Source organism: Glycine max, chromosome 3, assembly GCF_000004515.6.
Source record: "Glycine max cultivar Williams 82 chromosome 3, Glycine_max_v4.0, whole genome shotgun sequence".
Taxonomy (NCBI): Eukaryota; Viridiplantae; Streptophyta; class Magnoliopsida; order Fabales; family Fabaceae; genus Glycine; species Glycine max.
In genome coordinates this window covers 32,014,856-32,030,609 of record NC_016090.4, presented here as the reverse complement: position 1 = coordinate 32,030,609, position 15,754 = coordinate 32,014,856, and the positions used below count along the sequence as shown (strand labels likewise).

General features: G+C 33.6%; 2 protein-coding genes across 3 annotated transcripts; one reads left to right on the top strand and one right to left on the bottom strand.

Annotated features, from left to right (window-relative positions):
• Positions 1–855: 855 nt before the first annotated feature.
• Positions 856–3,129, top strand: LOC100305689 (cyclin box fold protein binding domain-containing protein). The gene is made up of 2 exons (NM_001248402.3): positions 856–1,233; positions 2,681–3,129. Exons 1-2 carry the CDS (start codon positions 890–892, stop codon positions 2,964–2,966), a joined length of 630 nt encoding a protein of 209 aa, NP_001235331.2. The 5' UTR covers positions 856–889; the 3' UTR covers positions 2,967–3,129.
• A 6,379-nt stretch (positions 3,130–9,508) lies between these two features.
• On the bottom strand, positions 9,509–15,105 carry LOC100779340 (nucleolin). Of its 2 annotated transcripts, none has more exons than XM_003520367.5 (12): positions 14,448–15,105; positions 12,865–13,424; positions 12,689–12,778; positions 12,319–12,558; positions 11,636–11,857; positions 11,277–11,559; positions 10,843–11,177; positions 10,629–10,738; positions 10,432–10,538; positions 10,278–10,354; positions 10,084–10,180; positions 9,509–9,909 (listed from the first exon to the last, which is right to left on the bottom strand). In XM_003520367.5, exons 1-11 carry the CDS (start codon positions 14,776–14,778, stop codon positions 10,085–10,087), a joined length of 2,451 nt encoding a protein of 816 aa, XP_003520415.1. In that variant the 5' UTR covers positions 14,779–15,105; the 3' UTR covers positions 9,509–9,909; position 10,084. The 2 variants fall into 2 exon arrangements, with proteins under 2 accessions (XP_003520415.1, XP_006576704.1); XM_006576641.4 differs by having other exon boundaries at positions 9,509–9,881.
• Between the last annotated feature and the right edge of the window lie 649 nt (positions 15,106–15,754).

The window sequence follows — 15,754 nt, the reverse complement described above, 5'->3', positions numbered from 1 at the left end:
ATCACATGAAGGGTATGGAATGCCATCTCCATGGTCACAAATAAATCACAACTACAAAACCACTACTTAATTTCGAGAAAGTGACATTAATCCACAATAAACGCACCAGCCTTCCCTCGTTTACAAGTCAAGTTTTGTAATTAAAGAGAAAATCAAAATCATTACCCAACTCAAACCCCAAAACTTTTATAGCCGAAAAAGGAAACATAGCACCACTGATGTGCCAACTTGCAATTCATTATTTAAATTACAAGGGTCATTTTTGCATAAAGAAAAGCACCTACTCTTACCGATCTCTCTATCCCCCACCCTCTTTTTCTTTATGTATGATATTTTAGCCTAATTGTATATTTTTTAATTTTACAAATTGTATCTCCTGTTTTTTCTATTCATTTATATATGATATATAATGAAATGTTAATGTGACACTATTACATGGTAGGTTAGCATACAATTAAAATAATAAGAGATCAATTTTGTAAAAATAATAGAAAAACCAAATTTGCAAAATTGAGAAAGTAGGAATTAAGTCTAACTTTTAACATCAATTAATACATTTCAACTTATAAGATATTTCTGTTCAAATTCAATAAATTTAACAAAGTTACTAAAAGTGTCATTTTATTGAATTTGACAACTCAGGTCAATTGATCTTTTTTCTATACATGTGCGTGTAGATTTTTCCATCACATATGCACCAAATGCCCTAGGTTAAGAGGACAAAAATGAAAAATATTTCTTAAAAACAACTCATTTATTACATTAAAAAGTATAAAAAGAAATCATTTGATAATTCCTTGGAGCATAGGATAAAAAAGTGGCATATAAATATCCCACACCATGATAATTTCAAACATTGTTGTTGTTGTTGCATCAAACCTTTTGCAAAATGTCCATAGCAGAGGAGGAGAGTCCAAGTGTGATGCCAAAAGTGATCACTTTCCTCTGCTCTCTTCTTGAGAGGGTGGCTGAGTCAAATGATCACAACCAACACCTCCAACAGCACCAGAAGATCTCAGTGTTCCATGGCCTGACAAGGCCAAACATCTCAATTCAGTGCTATCTTGAGAGAATCTTCAAGTACGCGAATTGCAGCCCTTCATGCTTCGTCGTCGCCTACGTCTACCTCGATCGATTCACTCAGAGACAACCCTCTTTGCCCATCAACTCCTTCAACGTGCACCGTTTACTGATCACTAGTGTCATGGTAGCTGCCAAGTTCATGGATGACATGTAAGTGGCTTAATAAATTAGTTAGTACCCTTGAGAAATTTTTCAAATTCTGAGTTTTCTTGATTGTGAAACTTTGATGTATATGTAAGTATGTAACAATAATTGAGTTAACTAGTTATGAATCGTGGGTGGTTTAAATGCTTGGAAAGTTAGAATATCATGTTTTTGTTGTTCTAACTTCTAAGTAAGCTGAAAATACAAAGAGCTTGTTTGATTTCATTCTAACTTTTTTTTCTTAAAAATTAATTTCATGCTGCCTAGTAATCAATTTTTCATTCAAAATTTATTAGGTTTAAACTGTTACGAAAAAAAAAACAATTGGTAGGTTTTTCCGTCTTCTTTCTCTGTTTTGTAATCCTAACTTGAGTGTGGATCATCTGGATATGTATTTCGTGTAGTAAGGTATGAGCATGGCAATATGGCATAGGCGTCTAATTTTTAAAAAACCTAAAAATAGTTTTCTAAAATAGAAATCAAATATACCTTGCCCTTAACAAGCTTTCAAATTCATGTTTTCTGGGTTCTGAAACTTTGTTATATAATAATTAAGTTAAACAATTATGAATTATGTGTTTTATTCTTTTTCTTTGAACTCTTCTCTTTTTCTTATGAATTCTGTGTAGTATGGTGCAGTTAGTTTGACAAAAGTCAAATGATGGTTCAGTTGCTCTGCATTTCCTCCGTTTGGAGATCTATAATTGTCCCCATGAACTTTTCTTGTTCTGAATTTTGAAGTATTCTAGTACCAGTAGAAAATTTAAGTGTATTAAAACTCCAAATTGTGAATTGTAGCTTACCCGATTTTATTTTTTGTTTTTTCTCCTTTTGGGATGTTTTTTTTTAATCTTCTATAATTCTCTCTGACGTAATAAACTGTGTTTATGACAACAATATTTATCTAAAAATTATAATATTGCTTGTGAAAAATACTATGGCCAGGCTGGCTTTCCAGTTTCCATTGAGAAGAGACAATCTACCCATGTGGTCCCATGAGTTTAATGCACATATCCAGCAAATATCTTCTAATTAATATATTATATACATTAAAAAAAAAAAAAAGAGCGAGCTAGTTAATGAAAATGTAACAAAAGAGAAGAATCAATCTTGATAGTATGACTATATATAAATAGTTGACTGTAACCAAATAAAAAAGTCCAATTGTAATAAAAAATATATATAAATAGTTGGCATTGGTTTTATTTAAACCCAATCTTCATCTTTCATTTAGATTTTTTAATTATGTGGTTAAGATTAAAGCCTCTCAAGATATTATACACTCACTAGTACACTTACTCCGAATATCTAAAATTGTGAAACATTGAATTGTAAAGAAAAACAAATGCCAACTATTGTTGATGTTTGACTTACTAATTTTCTGTAAGAAAAACACTTTACATGATATTCACCTAATGTTCTCTTTTTGTGCATGTGGTCTGATATTTTTCAGGTTCTACAACAATGCTCACTATGCCAAAGTTGGAGGAATCACCAAAGTAGAGATGAATTTTCTTGAGTTGGATTTCCTCTTTGGTTTGGGTTTCCATTTAAATGTGACCCCAGGCACCTTCCAAGCCTATTGTGTCCATCTCCAAAGAGAAATGTTGTTGATCCAACCTCTAAATTTTTCAGATTCCACCCTAAATTTAGGACAATCACTAAAGGCTCACTTGTGCTTCAATGAGGATGAATGTTCTCATCAAAAGCAGAAACAACAACAACAGCTAGCTGTTTGATTCCTTGCATTTTCTCAGTGCATGTGTAGTATGGTTGACTAGTTGTAAATGTAGTGATTCTATTACAGACTGGCAAGTAAACTACTTTTCCTTGTGCAATCCGCTTGCTCCTTTTTTATTCTAATTCTTTCTACTTTTTCTTTTGCTATTTTTTTAAAAAAAATATTATGGTTTTTCTTTAGTTTCTTAAGTTTGGTTATAGTATTTGGTAGTGTAGACATACTTGTCTCAATAAAGTCTCACAAGAAAAGTCTGGTATTTTTTAATTTTTAATTTTTGTTATAAAGAAGCCCTAAGTACTGGTTGTTAAGATGGATAAGATAGGCTAAATTGAAGGAAAACCATCCTCCTTGGTATTGGACCAAGCAATCATAGAAACAACTTGTTTCCATTTGAACTAAGGTTCTTAATTTATTTATTTTTTTGTCTTTAACCAAATATCACCAAATTGGGACGGATCTACGTTGTCACATTTGAGGGTATAGTTACTCTCACATACCTTTTTTTATTAAGTTATATACACGTAATTACAAATTGTCCCTGTAATTTAATTATTTAAAATACAAGAGAAGGAAAAAAAAAGTCAATTTATAATATTTAAGTATTGTGTCCACAAATTTATATATACAAGTATTGTTTTCACAACTTAAAATTTCTAAATTTGTCACTATCACCTCAAGTTGGAATGGTTGTTAAGTAAAATCTTTTTCAGAGTTGCGACTATAAAATACTAGTTATTTAATTTCTTTTTTATTTTTATAAATTGTCATTTCTCATTCTTATCCACCTTTAGATTCTAGCAACATATTCTATTGTCATTTAAGAGCAATCAAAGATACCAATGCATTCCTTTTAGACAAAATTTGTGGCAGAATATTGACAACATCTACAATTTCACCAAAACAATACTCGATCTCTACTGTAAAACAGTACTTGAGGTTATTTGGTCAAAAAAATATTACAAATGAAAATGAAAGGTGCATGAGATTATGAACTGCACCCACTGCAGTTATTGTAGAACACTAGAGGATCTTGAATTCTTGATCCATAATGAATTGTGACCGTAGAGCCAGTTTGACATTGGGGTATATAGGAGAAGAGAATGCACTATTCTTATGTGGTTGATGATTTGGAAGAGACGACACTTTGTGCTACTTGACAGTTGTGCTAATTCTTAGAATGTGAATAAGGAACATGTGCAATAATTAGACAACCATAACAAGTTGGTTCAAGAGAGAGAGAAGTGGGTGTGTATGAGTGTCCTAAAGAAGTTCAATTGTAATAGCACCAACCCAAAAAAACTTGGCATAAGTTTTGTTTCCCTTAGGACATAGGGTTACAAGAATTTTGGATCACAAATTTCTAATCGGTTAGTAATTAAGCCACCTTTGGTCAACATAGGCATCTTTCCTGTCTCATTCATGTACCCCATACTTTTAAGTGACAAGTGAGCAGCATTCAAATCAAAAGAACATGTCATGATACTGATCCAGCACTAACAGTCGTGCTAACCTCAATGTAAATGGACAGATTCAGAATTTTAAATGTAAAAAAAAAAAAAAAAAGTTCTTAGGTCAATATTCATATATAGAATTTTTTGAGATAATACTTGCATTATAATTTTAAATTAAGAAGCTAATTTGTAAAAAAAAAATATAAATATAAATCAAAGACCATGTTAACAAATTTATAATAACTCGTTCATCTTGGACTAGACTCTCTTGACAAAGGTAATGTGTAATTAAACATATTAATATATTTAGCATAATAGAAAAAACATGTTAATACTATATATTTGTCTATTTCTCATAAGAACACCACCGACATAAATTGACAAGAAAGTTTGAAACCAATCCCAATTTGTCATATGTGGTAGGAGTTCCCTGAATTAATATCCAACCATCACTAAATAATCGATTGTGTGTATAACATGAATACTAATGTAATAGAAGCCACGAACTAAGTTTAGATTGATGCACTATAATATACAATCACAAACTCCTCTCCCATACGGAAATCATTTATAGAATTATCTTTCAACGAAAATTGTCAAAAGTCAATTACAATACAATGTTTTTCTTTATCGACTCTGTCCTGTATGTTTATGCGAGAACCTCATGCATCAATTTCTAATTGATCAACGTGACAAAGGATTAGTACTAAATAACATTTCTCTGAAGAAAAATTTGTTATACAAATTATTACAAAATTTGAGGGAAGACAATTATCAATTACATTTTTTTTTAATCGGCCAATATCAATTAGCTTTCTCTTCTCTCTCATGCATGGTTATGCAACAATTTCGTCGGTAGGTTTTGAATTCGTCAAATTCTATAACAAACTGTTAATACTTGACAGCATTTCCTCTCCATAAGAAAATCGTGTTTAGTTTAGTATGAAAAGTTTTGCAGCAAAATTGCCTAAGTCAGTTACAAGACAAATATTTTTTTCTGTTTTCTTCAACACGTATAGTTAGAAGAATAAACAATACATTTCATATTCAAATTTCATAACAAACTAGATAAAAACCCGTGAGTTACATGAACGAATAAAAATTCTAGAAAATAATTGCATCATACATAAGAATAATGAAATGAAGGATTTAATAGTAATTTATGTTTAATTGTTTACGAAAATAAAGGAAAATGTTAATTTGAATTAATGCAAAATAATGTGTGGCAGCATAATTTTATTTAAAACTTAAAACGTGTCTCCCTCCACCCCCACCCCCCTTTTTGCAAGACACAATCCGTGTAAATCATTAAAATATAATCAAAGCAATTAATTCAAATTGAATGACGTTTTTCATGAATATTTTTTGAAAAAATTGTTCTAATATTTGTGTGGATTTCTGTAAAAAAAAAATTAAAATAAAACAATAACGGGTTAGCATTTGGAAATTTTTTTATCTTTTGATCCTTTTATTATTATATAAAACAAAGTAAATTTAATATGAATTGAAAGGTCGCCGCCATATTTTACACAAACTACTTGAGGATAATTATTGATAAGAAGTTGGTCTCGTGGTTGCCATTAGATAGAGCAATTTTATTGTTTTGAAAATAACTCTGGATTTAAGCTGGATAAAAAATGACTAAGTTTCTAGAAGATAGAGGCTAGTTGCCTTTTAGATTGCAAATTCAACATCATAAACATACCTAGCTAGAATAACATCTTTGAAAATTGAAATGAACTTGTCGAGGTGTAATTTCCTCATTTTTCCTTAGTATTATTCGATTAAAAAAATAGATGCTAGTTTGTATATTTTTATTATACTTAATATTTTAAATAGAATATTTTACGAGGTAATGTTTTTTGTTATTTTTTAAGTACTAATATCAATTTGAATGTACTTTTTTTTATCTCTTAAAGTGATGTTTAGCTTTATATGTATATACACTTTTTTATCAAATATATAAATGTGTTAGTTCTTTATTAGATAACACCAACTTGGATCTATATTACTAACTGTAAATTTTGTAAGTTAAATAAGATTTACTTCCTTCTCCTTAGGAAATAGCCACGAAATATTTGTTTTCAAACCATAGAGATGTGAGAACTGTTAACAATATATTTATTAACACACTTTATTATTGATTAAAATTTATTAAAAACTATAAAATTATAAGAAAAAGTCATTGAATAAGATATGAAATCTACAATTTTGTCTCTTAAAGTGTACTTTTTTTATCTCTTAAAGTGATGTTTAGCTTTATATGTATACACACTTTTTTTTATCAAATATATAAATGTGTTAGTTCTTTATTAGATAACACCAACTTGGATCTAGATTGACTAACGGTAAATTTTGTAAGTTAAATAAGATTTACTTTCTTCTCCTTAGGAAATAGCCACGAAATTTGTTTTCAAACCATAGAGATGTGAGAATTGTTAATAATACATTTATTAACACACTTTATTATTGATTAAAATTTATTAAAAACTATAAAATTATAAGAAAAAGTCATTAAATAAGATATGAAATCTACAATTTTGTGTGATTTTTAAAAATTTTCAACCAACCTGAGAGGAAGTGTTAAAAAAATGTATCACATAATATGTTGCTAGTATTTCTCTAAAGATATATTCTTAAAAAAAATACTTATTTGAGAAGTTACACGACAATTTCAAATTAGGAAACATCATCACTTATTATGTTTGACTTCATTTGTGTACTTGCAGAATATTAACCACATATTACACCCAACACTTTTAAGAGAATTTTTTCTCCATTTTTATCTTTGTGCAGTTGAGCCTCTCACTCCTTTTAATTCTTTTCTTTTCTTTTCCTAATATCTTTCATGCTTATACTATATCCTACTCTTTCTTACTCTTACCACCGTTACTCCTCTCTCTTTCTCTTCTCGGTTTTGTTTCACTTTAAACAACTCTTCTTGATTATTCAAGCATTGAAGTACGATCCCCCAACTTATTCTAGCTAAGATAGCTATCTTTTTTTAAGCTATTTCTCTTCTTCACCCTAATCACCTTCACCACGTAACCTTCTTTCATTAATCTTTCACTCTAAGCTTGAGAATTTGGCCAACAAGAGGTAGAGAGATGGCTTACAAAGTTAAGAAATTATGGATAAACTATAGTCCTTAATCTTTGGAAAAGTCCTTAATCCCTTCCTTTTTATTTTCTTAAACGCGATTGGCTTGGCTATGAGATGATATGCCTTTATGTAGTGTGAAAGACCTCACCATATTGCTACTTTCCATATATTAATCTTCAAGATTTGTCATAACCATTCTCTTATTACTTTGTTTATTTTGCCCATGTATGGCACTTCTTGTAGTGATACCAACAAGTTAAAGATAGTTGACGTCACGAGACTACTTGATGTTACATTAATACATATGATACTCCTTTTGTATACATCACAATTTTTGTGCATTGGATTATACAATAAGTGATGCAAGTATATTATTATCTTTCATTCTTGGGGAGTTTCTAATGATATGGCTAAATTTGAATTAAGTTATAATTATATATTGAATCGATTAAACATCGGATTCTCATTTCGGTTGTAGCCTGATTTAGTTCAACGAGGCCAGGTAAGGTATGTTCACATTTCTGTTTGCATGTTTCACCTCTATAGTCAAGCATTGACCATCTCCGTCAGATGAATGATATTAAAAACGTTAGGCACGAATAGTTACCATTAGTTCCTGTTTTGAACGTTAATGTAATATTGAGATTAATCACCCAAACCCAAGTCAATGGTAGGGGGCAACCAAATCTAATCACCCAATTTTCCTACATTTTACCAGTTGACACCTAGCTCACCATGTCAAAAACTAAAAGCTAGTATTGCTAAGAATATTTTAACGTTCCAAAAACCTTGTTTTCTGTAGTTATACAATACATTATCAGCATACATGCACAACATAGGAGGAATAAATAGGAATCTGAAGCAACATGCTACTTTGCCCAGTATTTACAATGTCATGCATGAACCAATCCACAAAACATTGATTTACAAAATCCTGTGACAGCATCTAACTAAATAAAACAAGATACCAAAAAATATAAGGTAAACTTCCATATTGTATATAAAGGGAGTTACAAAAAAAAGGCTTAATGAGAGTTTAGACCCTGCACCAAGAGAGAACAAACTGGAAACTAAAACTTAAGTTAGTATATAACCCTCACCGAGTGAAGAATAATTAAATGAAACCCGGGAACGATGAGAATCGAAACACAAGTTGGCACCTAATCACTTGTAAGATTAACAATTTGAAAAGCCTAAGAACCTGAGAATATTAATGCAACAATAATCTAAAATCTGAGTTATATGCATGAGAAATTTAGATATGTAAAAGCACCTAATTTAGCAAAATTCATAAATCCTAAAAGCTTTGTAGTCTTAAACGAGCCCACCAACAAGACATAATTGATACCCCATTCCATAGGCAATAGCTTCCAGTGCCTTTAGAGCCAAATGAAAATAGTAATGTATTTGAAACTCAATAAACATTGTATGGTAATAGGAGACACCCACTTAAACATGAAATCAATATCAAATCCACACAAGCATAAACTTCGGCAACCTTTGCCTTCGGGTTAGGGATTCGCTATATTAAGCAGGGACGGTGGTAAAACCAGGCACAAAAAGAACCAACTTTTAATAATTAAATTCCAATTCAGAAACTTTCAGTAACAGATTATACTCAACCCTTTTCTGCTAATCTGTTAATCACTTGATTGTTGCATTTCCCCAAGATATTGCAAAGGCAATTGATCTTCTAAGGTCCAAGTCAGCGGAGGTCAACCAATTGTGTACAAATGATTGAATTGCAATATCAAATCATTCCAGCAACAAATATTACCAGTGCATTGTGCTTTTTACCATCTTAGAAAGGCACCAAGTCAAATAAATCCCAAAAAACTAATCATTTGACTTTATTAATTGCTGAAGTAGTGCTCTTATTAATACTATCTCAACAAAGGGCTAAATAGTTCACTTCTGTTCTGATCATATCACTGTAAAAAACAAGTAATCCATCCAAAGTAACTAAACATCTCTTAGAGATTCAAAATAAAGAACCAACTTACTGATAAATTCAGGAGGTAAAAATCCAAGAAGCCTTAATCAAACAAGTAGCATCTCTAGCCTGATCTCTGTCCAAATGAAAAGGAAGATAGAACAGTGGGAAATCTTTCACATTATCCGTCCAAGTATGATATTAATTACACATCACTGCTCAATACTTTTTCCGTCTTTAATTAACTTGAGTCCATACAGCATAAATTCAAGTACTGATAATACATCCCATCCAGAAATGTAAGCACCACCAGAAATGTAAGCACCACCAGAAATGTAAGCTAGATTTTGTGATAATTTCCAAAAAACAAACTATAAATAGCAATCCTTTGTCTCCAAATTGTAGGCATCATGCTTCAACAGTCATCCTACAGCAGCCACTTTATCATATCAGATCTGTTCACAGACAAATGCACTGGTGACCAGAGTGCAACCTTCGCCGGCACTTGTGAAAAAAATAAGAGATGCTATTTCGAGGATAGAGAAATCTCTCAAAAATATACACTTATATTGGATGCATCCTGATTTACACCACAAAATGCAATCCCAAGAAGTTATCAGACGACTTACCTCAATAATAAGATCCTGATCCGCCACCACCCATATAACTGCTACCACCACCCACACCCCTTCCAGAATACATTGATGAATATGAGCTGCCACCAACCTACAGCACAGGAAAAACAATAAATAAGAATAAACCAAAAATATATGCATGTATAACACTACTTCCTATAGCGACTAAGAAAGACCAGAATCATTACATCACTTCCACGAGAAATGTAATCACCACCATAACTTGATGAATACATGCCACCAACATCACCACTACCAAAAGAACCTGACATGGAACAGGTCAAAATGTAAGAAACAAAGATTCTGATGCCGACGACAATAAATTATTAGCAAAAAATCCACCTCCTCCATAACTCATGCCCTGCCGACTGCTATACAACCCATGTGAATCTTGACTGGAAATAGAACTTCTGCTGCCACCACCATATCCCATACTAGATCTTCCAAGTCTACCAATCAAAAGCATGGAATGATTTGCACACAATAATTGGCTTAGGGAAGAAAAATGCATAAAACCTTAAATATTAGACAAAACTTACCTATCACCATAAGCATCTCCATACTGTGAAGCACTACCGCCATAGTCATAGTCCAGTCGAGCTCTTGATTGGCGAGCACCAGTATCAGCATATCGTGGAGGAACATCATCCTGATTAAAAATGAAAAGCAAATAATTTCATTTACTAATTAGAGAACAAAATCAAGTATCAAAAAACAGAGCAATTATAATAAATACACAGAAATAATACTAACTATAGCAGCATAAGAACGTTTTGAGCCAGACAGAGCATCATAATCTCGGGGACGTCCTTCACGGTAACTTAGATGGGGAGGAGGAGGAGGAGGAGGAGCCCTCTCAAATCTCTGGCCATACCCATCATCCACATAGCCTCTCCTTGGTGCAGCACGAGATGTGCTTCTAGGGAGCTCGGTGTAGCCAGGACCACGAGCAGGATAATCCCTGTAAGATGTTCGTCTTTCAGAAGCAACCCTTGAGCCATAATCTACAGCAACTCTACTTCTTGGAGGTGGTATATCCTCACGCCGACCATAATCTCTCTTCATGCTACTTTTTGGATATGCAGGAGCTAACAAGATAATACAATAGTTTATAATGTTATAAAAAAAGAATGAACAATAGTAACAACCAATCAGTCTATTTGGTAAAATAATTGTATACCACATACCAACTGGTCTCCTATCATAAGATCTAGATGGAGGAGGCACTGGCCTACTTCTTGCAGGTATGGACATCATAGGGCGTCTATCTCTCACACTAACTGGTCTGACAGGTGGAGCACGACTTCCAACTCCTCTTACACTACGAGAAGGAAAAGAACGAGGTGCAGGTCGGCTCCATGAAGGCCGCGTCATCATTCCAGATCCCCGACTAGAACGATAGTCCCCACGACTAATGTGTTTTCCGCGGCCTCTCTGGAGTGGTCTAGACAACCTTGCTCTAACTTTTGCCTGAAAGAAGCAAAAGCGTTATACAATGCCCCATTAACTGTTGGTCATATACAGTTTATTAATATCCAAGACAGACCTTCTTGTCTCCCTCACCCAACTCTGTGCCTGTAATACTATCAGCACATTTTACGGCAGCATCATGTGAGCCAAATGTCACAAACCCGTAGTCCTTCCTCCGAGCAGCTGGCATGTTCCTGGCAAGCTCAATCTTTTCAATCTCACCATATTTCCTGAGAAGATCCCGGACATAATCTTCATCCCATGAAGGAGGCAATGCATCAATAAACACAGTTTTAACCTGCAACTTAAACACACTTTATCAGTAAATTAGAGGTCTACTAGTATCTAAACACCAAAGACTGCGCTACAAGGATAGCTGGTCACTACTGAAGTGTCCGACTACACTTAAAAGTAAATTCAATAAAAATTGCAAAATATAGTAATTTAATGATCAACCATAAGAGGTTTCTTTAATATAAATGATGAGCTTAGTTTTAAACTGAGGTTACCAAGCGCATTGTGATTACCAACAAAACTGCAGAAAATTGTGGGAAAATGCTCCTAGCCAATGCAACTACAATTTAAAACAAAGTGATACAATATCCAAAATATAGACAACCAAAAATTAAACCACTGTTGGTATTGGAACCTAGCAGCAATGTTTACAGCAACCCAAGCTTCAGCAAGGCCAGAGAACCATATATGCGGGTTCCATTTAAAAATCTCTCATTAAACCAAGGAATTGGATTTACAAAATACCTGCGCCATAATTTCATCACCCGGATCAATAAAGGAATCTGCAAAAGAAACTTTTGCAGGCTTATCAACTCCAAATACAACATCCCTCCTCTGCAGTCGCTTAAAGGCATCCATAGCTTCAGAACGAGAAGGAAATTCCAAAAACGCAAATCCACGGTTCTTTCCTTCATCATTAGTATCTTCTACCAAAGTTAAATCCTCAACATTGGTGACTCCATAATGCTTCAACTTCTCTTTTAACTGCCACCAGAATTTTCATTCATAATCAGAAACTCAGCAGACTTGAATGTAGAAAAAAAAAACTATCCAACACAACCAAGGTGTTTGAGGTCAGAAGGTGCAAAAATTAGACCCAGAAAAATTAACTTACAGCTTCCTTTGTCCATGTCTTGCATATGTTTCCCAAATAGAGGGTATCACTGTCCTGACTAGGAGTCACACCACATTGTTTGCCATTAATCTGAAATTGGGGTGATGAAAAACACGTAATTTAATACGGCTTCAGTTTTAAGTCTACACTAACATTGAGAAGATAAAAAAAATTACCACTGGATTTTTGAGCTCTGCTACAGCTCGTTTTGCTTGTTCCACAGTTTCAAAACGCAAGAATGCAAATCCCTTGTTCTTTTTAGTTTGAGGGTTCATCATCAACCTGACCTCTGTAACCACCCCAACTTCACCAAAAGCCTTCCTCAGATCACTCTCAGTAGCATCCTTGTCCAAGCCCCCAACAAAAACTTCAAATTCTTTCCGCTTTTGCCTCTCCTTCACGACTTCTCGGTGTTCCTCTTCCTCAACGTCAGCAAAGTCTGGATGCTCACGCTCCTCACCAGCATGCTCATGCTCCTCTTCACCCTCAAGTTCGTCATGAACATCTTCGACTTCTTCCTCACCTGTATCACCCTCTTCTTCACCTACATTATCTTCAGCCTCTTCTTCCTCTACTTCATTTCCTACCTCATGACCCTCATCTTGTTCAATTTCCTTCTCATCATAATCAACTCCACCATACTCCTCAGGTTCATACTCAGGATCATTATCCTCCAAATCTAAGCGTTCATCTTTCTCATATTCATCTATGGACTCCTTAACCTCCTCTTCATCATCTGTCAAAAATAAAGATTTCAAATGATCCCCGTCAAAACAGACCAAACTTTTCCAGCATCATAGCGTTCATTAAATTAGGGTAGTCCACACCCCACAATCAATCTCACCATTCCTAGTTGAAACTATTCCCATGACAGCACACTAACACACAAATGAACTGAAATAGAACTTTAACCAAAAAATAAATGCAAAGTTTATATCTAAAGAACATGAATGGGTTGCATGCCAATCAATAGCCTCCCAACTCAATTTCCAACATCTAGCAGAGAGGCAAAGGAACAACTATTATCATTTAAACATTCATGGAGAAATCCATCATGTAATAGCTTTCCTGCTATTAGCTAGTACATTTCCTTCAAACCAAAACATAAAAGCAAACACAAGGAGGAGAGAACAGATCTATCAAACATCATATATTCACTAACATTTTCAAAAAAAACAAAAAATCAGATTAATATATCCTAAGGGAACTAAAACAATGTAAATTTCACATGAAAAGAACCCAAAAATAATTATGACCGAGGTTTTAATAAAAGGTTAGCCATAATTTTGGCGACAACTACAAGGTTTTTGGGGTGGCCACACATTTCTCCTAATTTCCCCCAATATCAAGGATTGAGACAAAACTGCAACCAGAAGTGGCCGATGCAGCCATATTATTCCAATTTTTGGTGGATGCATTTGTCCCAATATCAAGGACAGGGGCAAAACTGCAACCGCATCAGCTGCATTTGTCCTAATTTCCCGTAAAATACCAATAATGATCGTGGCAAAACTGCAACCGCAAGTGACCGCACTGGCCGCATTTGTTCCAATTTCCCGGAATATCAAGGATCACAATGAAACCATAACCACAATTGAAATTTAAAACCTTAAGTACAACCAAATTTTAATCTCAACCCGGAAACACAACCAAACCCTAAAATTCCCCCCCCCCCCCCCCCCCCCCCCCCCCCAATCCTAACTAAAAGAAACCCTAAAAATCAATCTTAATCACTTAAGAGTGAAGAAAAGAAACTTACTTTTCACCAAGCTCAACCCACTAGCCGCATGGGACGTTTCTTCCACAGCCTCCGGAGCCATTTGATTCATGTCAATAGCCTTATCCTCAATAACCACAGCGGACTCGTTCTCTTCAACAGCAGGAATCTCTTTTTCCACCACCACCTTCTGCTGTTCCTCCTCAGCAGCAACAACAACCACGGGTTGTTGTTTCTCTTCAACCTTCACTGTCTCCTCCGCAGTTTCATGCTGCTGTTGGTTCTGTGCAGCCTTCGGGGTTCCCCTGCCACCTCTGCCACCCCTCTTCGAGGCGCTCGACGCGGACCCTCGCTTCGCCGTCTTCGGAGGCATTTTCGAAACGAAACCCTAGATTGTAGGGAACACTGAATTGAACCGCTGGTTTTGCGAGATTAAGGGTTCCAAGGAAAAACCTAACGAGGAAATCGAAATAGGAAGTGAAAGAGAAGAAAACACTGAATGATCAAAGAAAAGGGTAATTGGGGATCGAAAAGGGATGACAAAACCCTACAGAACGAGAATCGAAACAAAACGAAACCCCACGAAGGAGGCAGAAAGAAATTAAAGAGCGAGATGATGAGAGATGCTAGAGCCTCCGAATGGAAGATCCCGAATAATCCTCCTAACCATTGAAAATTTGACACTACTTTATTAAATTTTGGCTTACTTCCAATTTTCATCTCCCATTTTTTTAAATATATTATTTTGGTTTTTTTTAATAGAGATATCTAATGTTTTTATTTTTTAAAATTTTCCAATTTCAATTCATCTATTTTAAATTAAAAACATTTAGCTCTTCAGTTTTCTTTTAACATCCAAAATTCTAATCCTTTCATCAAATTCAAAAAACTTGTTAAGTGAAATTCATAATTTGTTCTTCGAAGATAATTTATTATGATAAAAAAATAATTTTCATTAAATGATTATATTAATAAATAAATATTTAAAGATGCAACATATTCTATTTTTGATTGTAAGTTTTTTTTATCAAACAAGTAATTTCATAATTTTTAATACATATAGTGATAGTAATATCCATAAATAATTATAGTAATATTATATATAATGGTTTGTAAGATCGATTGTAAATAGATTTTATAATAATATTTTTTATTTAAAATATAATTTCCGCAATCATTAGATTTTGATACTAATTTTAATAGTAACCAAAAGTAGAAATTGAAATAATGAAGGTTGGAGATTAAAAAAATAAAGGATTTAGAAATATCCACTAAAATAAAGAAACACAAATTCATTAAAAATGGGAATGAATACAAACATGATGACCTCTGAACCATACCAATTTTGA

Coding starts and splice junctions, on each gene's coding strand:
- LOC100305689 (NM_001248402.3), top strand. CDS start 890: ATGTCCATAGCAGAGGAGGAGAGTCCAAGTGTGATGCCAAAAGTGATC. Junction 1,234..2,680: donor GCCAAGTTCATGGATGACAT/GTAAGTGGCTTA, acceptor GATATTTTTCAG/GTTCTACAACAATGCTCACT.
- LOC100779340 (XM_003520367.5), bottom strand. CDS start 14,778: ATGCCTCCGAAGACGGCGAAGCGAGGGTCCGCGTCGAGCGCCTCGAAG. Junction 11,858..12,318: donor GTGATGAAATTATGGCGCAG/GTATTTTGTAAA, acceptor TTTAAGTTGCAG/GTTAAAACTGTGTTTATTGA. Junction 10,181..10,277: donor ACATTTCTCGTGGAAGTGAT/GTAATGATTCTG, acceptor CCTGTGCTGTAG/GTTGGTGGCAGCTCATATTC.